Raw genomic sequence first — 12,987 nt, forward strand, 5'->3', positions numbered from 1 at the left:
TTCTGATTAATAGTCAAAATTCAGAAGTGTGTGTATGCATGCGTAACTAACAGGGCTATAAGGTGAAACTGATAGATTTTTGTTGCGTCAAAACTGTCGGAAGTCTGTATTTTCGGAAATTAGCGCAAGCCGTACCCGCAATTTCAACACCGCCTTAGCCCCCTATTCCAAATTTAAACGAAGCAAGCGGATAGGAGAGATGGCCATGCAGGCAATGCAGCACCTCATGAACCCCGAGGAATTTGCGGTCGCAGCGACAAGCAGCATTAAAGTGGGACAGTGTCCCATTTGTGAAGTGGAAATTCGGAAATTTCGACAGGGCAAAGGATGGCCGTGTGGAGCGGTTTCTGTAATAATGACGACTCCGGTCCCGGGAGTATAGGGCATACTTGGTGGGAGAACATGAGTGAAATTCATAAGACGAGCTTAGCAAAAGCGCGCAAGCCGATGGCAATCGTGTCCTGTCTGGCACAATTGCGAGGCACAGAGGAGGTCGTCAGGATGCTCCGCAAATAAATAGAAGGCATACATCGTATGAGTAAAGTCGCTGTATGCGAGGTTGAGAAAGAGAACCTGGAATTAAGAAGGAAATTAGCAGCAAAGGACGAAGAGGTGGCTGACGCCAAACGAGGTCACCAGTCTTGTCTGGCGCATTTGAGTAGTTTCCAGTCCCAGTATGAAAAGGCTTATCAGGACACACAGCGTGCAGTCCTGGTAAAGAAAGAAACAGAGAAGCAGGTGGAGACGCTACAAAAACAATGTAGTGATCTCAAGGCAGCCTTGAGAGCGCTCCACGCTGCAACCACGGAACAAAGGCAGAGTACAATAGACCATGCAAAGTGCCGGAAGCAAATTGCAGACCTGCAATCACTGCTTTCTGTCCAAAAGGGATTTCAAGAAACCTTTGGGGAAAAGTTAGACCAGGAAGACGGCCCTGATTGGGAAGAGTTACAAGAAACAGCGCAGAGATATGTTCAGGGAACATGTGCGCAGGAAAAGCCCCAAAGGAGAAAAGCACCCCAACCCCCCACACAGCAGGTAGTTCAGGCTCCAATGAACCCTGTAACCACCCTCCGCACAGCCACACCGGACGATGCTGCATATCTATATTCCACCCCCTTAACAGTGACCCAATTACGGGATGCGTGTGAGAGGGTCACACCGTTCCTCCCCAGCTCAGACCCCCACCAGTTCTTTGCCACAGTTAGACGCCAGGCGCACATGTACGTCCTGGACGAGAGGGAGCATGTAAAGCTCATGGTTCTAAGTTTAGATCCGTCGGTAACAGCAGCCCTTCCCAATCCACAGAATGTAGGAGGAGGCAACCTTGCAGAAATGCATACCGCGATCCTGGATGCGATCGGGTATAACCGGGGTGACCCCGTAGAAGGCCTCAATAAGTGCAGGCAGGAAAAGACAGAACGCCCCACAGCGTTTGCTGGACGCCTGTGGATTCATTTCACTGCAGTTTTTGGAAATTTAGAACGTGCCCATTTGTCCCAAGATGGTATGGCCAAATGGACCCGCACCCTTATCTCCCATGCCACAGAGGCAGGACAAAAAGCCTGTATGAATTATGACCCCCTCAGAGGAAGCCCACAATGAGAAATGGGTTTTAAAAAGATTGTCCCGCGCCTGGGAGCAGTCTGTACAAAGCAAACCCGCAGTTAAAAATCCCGAAGAACAGCAGGCAGAAGCAGACAGACCCGCAGTTAGGGAACCCGAGGAAGAGCAGGCAGACATGCATCCAGTTAAAATGCACCAGAACCCCGCATGGGTAAACGAAGGAAGCAACAGCACCCCCCAGAAACCACCGGAATGTTATAATTGCGGACAATTAGGACATTACGCACGGGAATGCCAAGCCACCCTGAAACTGCAATGGAACCAGCCCACAAATGCCCCCCGAACCAGCAAAGACACCAACAGCCCCGACCCCCCACCCAGGGAACCACACCCAAGGGAACAATGCACCAGAGAGCCTGCTCCACCTTATGTGCCCCAGGGGTCATGTTACAACTGTGGGCAGCCAGGACACTTCGCCCGAGATTGCAGGAGACCCCCACCAGCTAGACTAGCCCCCAGATATGAAGGAGAACACCACCCACAGCAGCTACAAGGTCCCAGCTGCCCCATGCAAACTGTGAGCGCTTACCCACCACTTCTCATGGCAGCGTTACCTCAGCAAGGCCACTTCATCTTTGTTTCACTCCTCCTTCCTTTCTTCTTCGGTCACGCTGCACTCCCTCCATATGCTAATTACACCCCAGCCCAAATGGGATTTACAATGTCCCGTATTCTGATGGAACCTGCAGGATGTTTTATGTTGTTTGTATGTTTTGTTTAAGTGTTGTTCGTCCGACAGGAGAATGTTTCTCACCGTCACACACCCATTCACCTGAAACCTTTTAGCTCTTTCCAACGGACACCCACCGCGGCCAGACGCTTGTTCAGCGGTACCAACTTGTCCACAGATACCTGGTCAACAGACCAGACGCTTGTTCAGCGGAACTAGCTTATCTGCAGATACCTGGTCAGCAGACCACACGCTCGTTCAGAGGAACTAGCTTTTCAGCTGGTACTGGTTCGAGTGCCAGACGCCCGATCTGATTCGAGGGTAGAATCACAGCAGCAACCCCACCATGATGACTACATTTTTGCCCGCTCTTGTCGGTTGCTCAGGCAGTGGAGAAACGGCGTGAGACCCGCCCTGCCTGGGGGACCCCCCCCCCCCCGCTGGTCAAAAACGCTCGGGTAGGGGACATACGGTATTGGTAGCCGTCCTATCCGGGGACTCCATCCAAATCTTACCCGTCGCGGCCCATACACACCTCATTCAACCTTTTCCTTTCAAAACAGTTTTATTTATTTAGGCGACCCTTGGGTTGCTGCCTCATGCTATTTACATCCAGGTACATTTGGATGATAAACTTAGCACTGGTTCACCATTGGGAAGTGTGCCGTGTCCTAACATTTGTTTTGAAAAAAAAATGGGGGAGTCACATATAGTGACCAATTATAAGGGTTTAATTGGCCCCAAGAAGGACAGACACACTAACGTACCAGATATTATACCAAGGTAGTTACAGATAATATGCTTGTTTTACAGAACTCCAGAAGCTCCAGGACCGGAGAAAACAGAACACAAAGAAAGAAAAAGAAAGAGGACAGCCATGAGGACTTCTTTCATCGTGACCAAAATCTTTTTGATGAACATTTGGTTGCGCGGGAACGCGGACTCCATTACTTCAAACCCCCCTGCCGTTAATGTTTCACTGCCCCGCAGTACCGAGGGCCCAGTCACCAGCCACGCTGCATTATTCTGGTGTGCCAGGTTCATAACCTGGTACTCCCTGTCTTACGTAATCAAAGCACTGTTGGTGGTGGCGATACTCTGCTGTGTAGTGCAGACTATGCGCCTCCGCAAATGGCGAAGGAGAGCGTACCGCGCTCGAACCCCGGTATATCGGATCCGTTCAATTCGTTTAGCACAGTTCAATTCGTTTAGCTCAGAGCTAAATCGCTGGCTTTGAAAGCAGACCAAGGCAGGCCAGCAGCACGGTTCAATTCCCGTAACAGCCTCCCCGAACAGGCGCCGGAATGTGGCGACTAGGAGCTTTTCACAGTAACTTCATTGAAGCCTACTTGTGACAATAAGCGATTTTCATTTCATTTCATCCCCTATATTCGGTTATGACCAAACCCCAGACCCCCCGCGATTGATAAACGAAATAATAAAGAGCATTCACTTGCGTTATTACTGTAAATAAAGAGATGTACAAAACTTTTCATGAAAAAAAAAAAAAATGTATGATCCTGAGCTTGACTGCCAAGCCAGGAAAGAGTATATTAAATGTTGTGATTGTTGTTGTATATTTTAGGAAGATAGGATAATGCAATGTTTAGTGAGTATAGAGTATTGAGGTAAAATTAGAGGTTCCTAGGTTAAATTTTAATGCCTGACATAGCGCCCTTAGAATTTTTAGGTAAAATTTTGTGCATAGCTAGGGTCAGAGCAGTGGCCATGTAGGAGGTGTCCCCCCCGGTCAGGGAATGGAAGAAACAAATTTATGTGATCCTAACGCAGCCACGTAAAATGGCTGCTTCCCGATTAAATTGGTCAAATCCCGATCCAAAATGACGAACGGCAGAGGCTGATGGGAAAATCAGCCAACAGGACTCAAACGGACGACTGCAGGTAAAACAGTGTATTTGCCTCTGGGGGAAGCCAGGCAGATCAAATCATGCAGCCATTAACATCACAACAATCCAGCCATCTGCATAGTAAACAGCCATCCCCAGGAACAATTGCTATACATTAACATTTGTAAAGCTACTCCAGACCTCTCGGCACCAAGAGAGGCTAACACAAAGAAAGGTGGGCAACCACCCCCCGATCAAGGAATGCCCCATTATTGGAGCATATCGAACCGAGTGATTGGGACCAAGTCCAATCACTTGGAACCAGGGTCAAGATCCGCCCCGAGAGGCGGGAAGCCCCTAGGAACTATAAAAATAGGGGCCAAGTTCAGATCGACCCTTCTCTTCCTGCTCGCAACCTTCGCAAGAACCTTCGACAAAGAAACAGTAAGTTTGACTCCAGCGATCGCTACCCGATAGACACTCCTAACCATCGACCTTTATCAGCCTTTGAATCCCACGGGCTCAGGACCAATTCGGAAATAACATTTGTTTCCCTGACCTGGTGGGCCATTCCTAAAGTTAAGTATTGGCCTGTTAATTGTTGGTATTAGTCTAGAAGTAGCATTACTGTACAAGTATTAATTGCTGTATATAATAAATGACCGTTGATTTAATTCTTACTAAGCGGTGTGCTGCATTATTAATCATAACTTGAACCACGTGGCGGTATCAGAAAGATACCTGCCGATTTGTGAGCAAAGGTGACAGAATTAGAGCTAATAAACTAAGGCTAATAAGAGCAACACTATCCACTCTTAGCATCCAGCCTGCTGCCTTGTGTCCAGGTTTAAACATTTGGCACCTTCTTCCCAGACTTCAGAACAGATCTACATTTCACCTTTAAATTAAAAAAAGTCCCAAAACATTACAATTATGAGGTTACACAATTGTGTGTGCCAAAATCATCCATTCTCCAATACTTGAAATCCTGACAAAATTCATTAAGGAAACGTGAATAGCTTTATGGAATTGGGAGCAATTAAAAGTGACACTTGGTGCTCTTGTGTTTTAGGCTGCATGGGAGACGCCACCCAGCAGGACTTTACAGCTGGAGCAAAACTTGAATCAAGATAGTGCAAGGTAAGGAATGTAATTTTTCAAAAAAATTCCTTTTTTGGGGGAAGTGTTTTCCCTCCTCCATTTTTGGTTGGTACTGAAATCTGCAAAGAGCAGAAAGTGAGCTAGGCGTTTTCCCTCTTTCCTATGGTAAATTCAGAAATTTGCAAAGAGAGATGGGGAGAAAGACTACCTCCAGGTCTGGGTACAGCATATCGAACTCTCAGAATATTATACAATCCAACTTTGTTGAACCAACTATTTTAATTTTTATTCACACAGTTATATTTTCCCTCTCCACCCTTGACATTCGGGAGTCAGGTGTGCAGGAAGATCACATTCTAATATCTACTTGAGGCGTGGAGTGAAATTTTGTCTTGCAAGGCTCATGTGAAGCACCTTGTCAGGTTTTCACCATGTCATGGGTGCTATGAAAATGTGCGTTGTTATTCGCCAGGATGTGGGGGGACATTTACTTTCACAATGGTGTCTGATGAGCGGTAACTTTTTCCCTTTCTCCTCATTTCCCTCCCACCCCAACCACGGAAATACTCTGCTTGTGTGAGGCTCGGCCTGTAACTGGAGCAGCTGGATTTGGGTGATAGGCACACAAAGTTGACGTTGAATTGTACGGCAATTGGGAACAGGCACACCAACGCATTAGGAGCTGGAGTAGGCCTCTCGGCCCCTCAGGCCTGCTCTGTCATTCAATAAGATCAAGGCTTTTCTGATTGTAACCTCAACAGCACATTCCCATCTACCCCCTGATAACCTTTCACCCTCTTGCTTATCAAGAATCTATCTGCCTCTTGCCTTAAAAATATTTGAAGACCCTGCTTTGAGTGCCTTTTGAGGAAGGGAGTGCCAAAGACGTTCACAACCCTCGGAGAAAAAGTTATCCTCATCTCTGTCTGAAATGGGTGATCCCTTATTTTTAAACAGTGACCCCTAGTTCTAGTGTCTTCCACAAGAGGAGACGTCCTCTTCATATCCATCCTGTCAAGATTCCCCAAGATCCCTTATGTTGCAATCAAGTTGCCTTTTACTCTTCTAAACTCTAGTGGATACAAGCCTGTCCAACCTTTCCTCATAAAACAACCCGTCCATTCCTGGTATTAATCTAGTAAACCTTCTCTGAACTGCTTCCAACACATTTACATCCTTCCTTACAAAAGGAGACCGTAACTGTACATACAACTCCAGATGTGGTCTCACCAATGCTCTATATAAATGAAATGTCACTTCATCCTACTCTTGTATTTAGTTCCCTTCATAATAAATGATAACACCCTATTTGTTTTACTAATTACTGGCTGCACCTGAATACTGATCTTTTCCTATTTGTGCCCGCGGACATTCAGGTCCCTCTGCACCTCAGGGCTCTGCAATGTCTCATCATTTAGATAAATATACTTCCTTTTTATTCTTCCTCTCAAAATTGGACAATTTCACGCAGGACGTTTGTTAACTGAGGGTGCTGATGTTTCTCATACGTCCCTTTGCTATTGAGTCACTTCATTTGCCTGGGTGGAGTTTATGGTAGATAGCCCCTTTAAGGGGTTCTCTGAGCGATGTGGCCCACTCGTCCAATCTGGGATGTAATTGGGATTGGGATTTCAATAGGACGTGTTGGGACTTGTCATGGCTGTTGGATCCTAGAGCTGAGCATGGAAAGACCATTTTAAGCGCTCTGTAAATAGTTGTTCATAGTTGTAATAAATCATTGTGTTTTATAAGTTAACTGTTGGAGCTAATTCTTGAAGTTATTAGATTGCGACAATGTAGAGACCAGCAAAGTGCTGCAGGGCAAGTCCAGCGCGCAGGGAAGAGAACAGTCAAAATGCCTCTTTCTTAAAACCAGAGCCGTCGGATCCTGCTACAGAAGATTGGTATAGTATGTGGAACACGTAAAAAGTATTCAACCTGTGCGATTCACAGAATGGGCAATACCCATTGTGTCAGTAGTGAAACCGGATAGAACCATTCGCATCTGCCGGGAATACAAGCCGCCGGTGAACCAGGCTGCGAAGCTGGGCAAGTACCCCTTCCCAAAATCGAAGATCTATCTGCGAAACTGGCTGGAGGTCAAACGTTCACTAAGTTAGACATTGGTGACCTGGATGGGATTGTCCTCTGGTGCTTGAGAGTGGTGGTCCCTGGGCCAGGGAGAGAAATATTACTGGGAATGAAGAATATTACTCTAAAATGAAGATGCTAGCAAGAAACTATGTGTAGTGGCCTGGCATCGGCGCTGCAAATGAAGAGTGGTAAAGCCCTGTGAGAAGGCAGAAGAATGGGGATGATAAACCCATCAGCCATGATTGAATGGCGGAATAGACTCGATGGGCTGAATGGGCTAATTCTGCTCCTCTATTATGGTCCATGTTGACTATGTGAGCCCGTTTATGGGCACAATGTTTTTGTTAGTGGACACCCATTCGAAGTGGATGGAGGCGTTTGAGATGAGACCAAAATTGCTTATGCCACAGTTGAGAAGCTGTGCCAGTGATTCACAATCTACAAGGTACCAGAGGCCTTGTTTCAGACAATGGAACGACTTTTACCAGTGCCGAGTTTCAGAAGTTTATGACTTTTAATGGAATAACACCTACCAGAATGGCACCGTTCCATCCTTCACCAGTGAACTGGCTGAGCAGGCAGAGCAGACTTTCAAGGCTGGCTTGAAGAAGCAACCACCCTGCAACTTTAAACACTAACATCATATCGGGTCACCCCGCATACGACTACTGGAGTCTCTCCAGCTGAGCTGCTGATGGGTCATCGGCTGAGGATCACGATAAGCCTGGTGTTCCAAATATAGTGGTGAGGATGGAGACAAGTCAGAGGAACCAGAAGAGAAACTACAAAAGTGCAAGAGCATTCAAGATAAAGAATCCAGTGCTTGTGAAGAGTTTCGGTCACAAACCAAATTGGGTTCCAGGAATTGGTGTGACCAGAAAAGAGCCAGTGTCCTATGAGGTTAAAGTACAGGACAAGATTTTAAAGAAGCACGTGGACCACTTGTGTGGGTGAAAGCCATCCGAAGAGCCAGTGTTATGACCTGATCCAATAGTGCCAGCAGGAAGCATTGTGGGTTGTCCAAGGAATGAACTGTTGGATCTGCTAGTAACAGACCAGAGTGTTATTCCCCCAGGAAACTGTAAATTCTATGAAACATTGGAAGGTGAAACATCGGTATAAGGAAAGAGTCTGTTTGAAGTAAGGCCAACAGTAACAACCTTAACAAAAGAACCTCGGTCCCTTAAGCTACATCACTCTACAAGTAAGAAGTCATCACCAGACAGGCTGAGTTATTGATTGATTCGTGTAAAAATGTTCATTATCATTACTGTTTTGGCAATTTTGCAATTTAATTATTCCCATGTGTAAAAAGAGGCGTAAAGGGGGAGGGATGTAGTAGCTAGACCCTTTAAGGGAGGAGTCATGTGACCTAGCCCAATCTGGGATGGAGTTGGGATTTTACTGGGACATGTTGGGACTTGTCCTGCTGTTGGACCCTAGGGTTGAGTGTGGAAGGACCATTTTAAGTACTCAGTGACTAGTGTGTTTTATAAGTTAACTGGTGGAGCCAATTGTTGAAGTTGTTACAGAATTGATTCAACAGGTGTGAGTTCAAGATCAGAAACTGTGGGCTGCATGTATCAAGGCAAGGTCAATACAGGATAAGCAATGACAAAAGTCATGTTTTGGAGGCAACCAAGGAATACACCTTCTGAGCAATCGCTCTTTCAGTGCCTAAAATTACACGCACTTTCACTTTCAGGGACAAGGTGAGAGAGCTTGATGGAGTAAATGAAGGGAAACTGTACCATCTTGTTACAGACACCTGGTCAGCTCTCAGCAGTGGCTATGATACTGGACCAGAACCATAAGGTTTTTAAGTTTTAACGTGGTGCAGAAAGATCGATTCATTCCAGGAGTGATAATGTAAGAAATAGGGCTTAGTTATTTTGTAAATAAACTTTGTTAAAACAAAAGAAAAACAATATTTGAACTTTTAAACTTCAACCCTAACAATAACAGATTACATGTAGTTTCTTAACCTTAACCAGACAAGTTCCAATTAAACAGCACTTCAAAGGAACATGCCGCTCTCGTACCACTTACAGGCAGGCATAGGTCATACTTGCATTCACAAAGCAATTTTTCTTCTGTTAGTGAAGTTACTTCAGAACCCTTTTCGAAAGCCGTTCTCTGGAGCAGTTTTCCATGACCTCCCTGTGATTTTTCAAATCCTTCTCCTCTACCTGTTCAGACCGTATTCTTTCTTTCTCCCTCTCGCTCTGAGCTCCACTCAGCCTCTCAAACAAAGGTTCTCTCCTGGGGTGTTCAGACTTGAACCCACATTGGTTATCTTGGCTGTCTGATTTCCCACTCCCGTTTATACAGAAGAACAGAGCCATGCTATTGATATGCAACTAACCTCCCATCTACAGACAAAAGAGGCCATCAAACACTGTAATAGGCTAATGGCTGGTCAAACACCAACTTAACGAGTTTAAGTCTGAATGGGACAACGTAACTCAGGCCATATCCCTCTGACACCTTGCTAGCAATTTCCCTCAGTCTGTTAACCCTTAAATGGCCTACTACATTTTCGATCCCATTTCTGGACCCAAGTTCCTAATATCTCCCTCTGGTAACACGCTCACTAGTGGGCCAATAACCACAGGATATAGAACAAAGAACATACAGTGGAGAACGAGGCCATTCGGCCCATCGAGTCTGCACCGACCCACTTAAGCACTCACTTCCACCCCATCCCAACAACCCCCCCTAACCTTTTTGGTCACTAAGGGAAGTTTATCATGGCCAATCCACCTAACCTGCATGTCTTTGGACTGTGGGAGGAAACCGGAGCACCCGGAGGAAACCCACACAGACACGGGGAGAACGTGCAGACTCCGCACAGACAATGACCCAGCGGGGAATCGAACCTAGGACCCTGGCGCTGTGAAGCCACAGTGCTATCCACTCAAAGATTTTAAACAGAAAGTGCTGGAAAAATTAAGCAGGTGAAGCATTTGTGGGGAGAGAAACAGAGTTGATGGGTGGGATTTCCCACCCTGCCCCCACACAATAAGTCTTGCAGAGGCTGCCTGCCACTGGTCAGTGGCAGGACCAGCACCCTCTGCCACCGGACAATTCGCAGCGGAGGGTCACCATCAGCAGGACTGGAAGGCCTCACTGGCGGGAGAGGCCAGAAAATTTCAGCCAATGTTTCAAGTGTAAATGACTTCATCAGAGCTGAAGAGAGATAGAGATGTGATGGATTTTATGCTGTTGAAGCGTGGGGGTAGAGCAAAATACAAAGTCAGGGATAGTTGGGAGCTTCATAGAATCTCTACAGTGTAGAAGGAGGCCATTCGGTCCATCAAGTCTGCACTGACCCGCTGAAAGAGCATTCTATCTAGGCCCACTCCCCTGCCCGGAATTCAGCGCGGGTCCCTGGTGCTGTGAGGCAGCAATGCTAACCACTATGCCACCACGCTGCCCCTTCGAAGCCTTCTGAAAATCCAAATACTCCACATCCACTGGCTCTCCCTTATCCCTGCTAGTAACCGCCTCAAAACAATGGGGCAAGATGTTTGTCAAACCTGATTTCCCTTTCATAAATCCATGTTGACTCTGCCCTTTCGCACAATTATTTAGTGTCCAGTTATCACTTCCTTTAGAACCAATTCTAGCATTTTTCCTACTACTGATGTCAAGCTAACGTGTCAGTAGTTCAGTTTTCTCTCTCGCTCCTTTCTTAAGTAGTGGGGTCACATTGGTACCTTCTGATCTGCAGGCACCATTCCAGAAGATTAGCACCATCTCATCCACTACCTCTACACCGCCCCCCCCCCCCCCAACCGCCTTTCAACACTCTGGGATGTAGATCAACATGAGGTCCAGGGGCTTTATCAACTTTTACTGCTACTTTCCCAGCAGCGCTCAGCTCAGTCAATAGAGATTGAGGATTGGAATTGGGATGCTTCTGACTGGTACATTAACCACGAGGGCCCGGATAAATGCTGCTTTAATTGAATTATTTTGTCGAGTCTTGAAGTGTTCCCATCATCTTTCTGTGGTTTCAACTTTTCTAGGGCGATCAATGAAAGTGTTATAGCGAGTTCCCACAACCATCACTCCATGGACAGGCACTCCAGCTACAACGCTCAGTTGCAAATTGCCATGGAACTTTCTGCCAAAGAACTCGAGGAGCAAGAGAAAAAACGGAGAGAAGAAGAGGCTATGCTAAAGCAAATATTGGAGCTTTCTCTGCAAGAGAAATGAAGGCTCCTCATGGCCAACTGAAACGGGTGCACAGCACTTTATTAATCTGTTACAACCGTGAAATTAATCTGACTTTTCTTAAAAAGTATATATTTTTTCCATCTGTTTGTCATCTGACTGAACAATCCACATCTGGCCAGCAGATTGTGTTGACAGTTCTTTCCTCCCCTGATCCAATTTGCTGAAGGGAATGTAACATTCGGCTCCCGTGAGGAAATAGCCTCCCATCCCCAAGCCTAACACGCAAAGTTGTCTTGGAAGCCAAAATATCATTTCTTTTTTTGGTTTCCAAACAGAAATGCATTGCATTGAGTCTTCTGGTCTGGTGGTTTTGTTGTTGATCTAACTGGAAAGTGCTGCAAAAGACATTGTACGATTAGAAATAGCCAGATTCCTCCTGCACTGAAATAAACTTCCTAAACAGCAAACAGACAATATACACAACTTTCAACAAAATATGTATTGATATTTGCATATGTATTGATATTTGCATATGCAAACACTTTTTTACTTATTCCTAATTTCATAGAGGCTGCATTAAACTTGAATGCTGCACCGAGAATGATGTGGACAGAGCCACATTTATTGCCTGACGGCAATTGCCCGACAAGATAGTGATTGCAAACTATTTGAACGTGGGGGAGGGCTCCATTGCCATGTGCTTATGCAATCTTTGCGCATGCACATTTCCCAACAGTGGTTGCTGGAAAGTGATTGGGAGCAGGAAGCTTGACGTTATTCCACCCCTAAGTTCCAGCGGAGTTAAGCTAACAATACCTACTCCGGATCAGCTCGAGGACGTTTGGCATCCGGTACCAGCAAAATATTGTAACTGGCTCAAAAGATACCCAGCCGGGGTGGGGGGGGGATTATTTTGAGTGATCACTTGAGCTTTGTTTGCAGACTATTAACAGATGAATGTAGCATTTGAGCTTGGCAGGTTCTAGTTTTTGCAGAGATCAATGCCCCACACTCCTATCTTCCTACATAGCTCTGATTGTGGTGCAGTGTGAAATTATTTTTTTCTCCATTCAAAAAGGAGGGGAAAATAAAACCTATCCTAATCATTTCATATATCATAAATTCAGGAAAATGTTTAACTTATACTTTGAAATGAAACTGTACACTAGCTCTCAAAAGTGTGCTTTTACCCTTTTCTCTGAATTATGTAATAATTATATTAGTTTTAAAAACAAAAAACTGCCTCTGTTCAGTGAGTTTCTTTCGATGCTGCATCTTTAAGCTAAAAGCAAGGTTATTTTGCCTAACCTTACTTCTTAGGACCATACATGATCTGCCTGGTCAAAGCCTCAACCCAGCTGAAAATTTCTGATTCTTTGAGGTAAAGTTCCACATAAGTAGTTACTGATTCCCAAAGGCAATCAGATGAAAACCCAGAAACATCAACAAGACTGTGTTATTGTTTAT

At 45.6% G+C, this 12,987-nt stretch overlaps 1 protein-coding gene across 1 annotated transcript in view; it reads left to right on the forward strand.

Moving 5' to 3' along the window:
* The window catches only part of ankrd13a (ankyrin repeat domain 13A), a 65,596-nt gene extending 52,832 nt beyond the window's left edge, over positions 1 to 12,764 (forward strand). Inside the window, exons 14-15 of the mRNA XM_072481625.1 lie at positions 5,216 to 5,283; positions 11,370 to 12,764. Coding sequence (XP_072337726.1) covers positions 5,216 to 5,283; positions 11,370 to 11,559 — 258 coding nt within the window. The 3' untranslated portion in view covers positions 11,560 to 12,764. The remainder of the gene's footprint in view (positions 1 to 5,215; positions 5,284 to 11,369) is intronic.
* Positions 12,765 to 12,987: the final 223 nt, after the last annotated feature.

Source organism: Scyliorhinus torazame, chromosome 1 (assembly GCF_047496885.1).
Source record: "Scyliorhinus torazame isolate Kashiwa2021f chromosome 1, sScyTor2.1, whole genome shotgun sequence".
Lineage (NCBI taxonomy): Eukaryota > Metazoa > Chordata > Chondrichthyes > Carcharhiniformes > Scyliorhinidae > Scyliorhinus > Scyliorhinus torazame.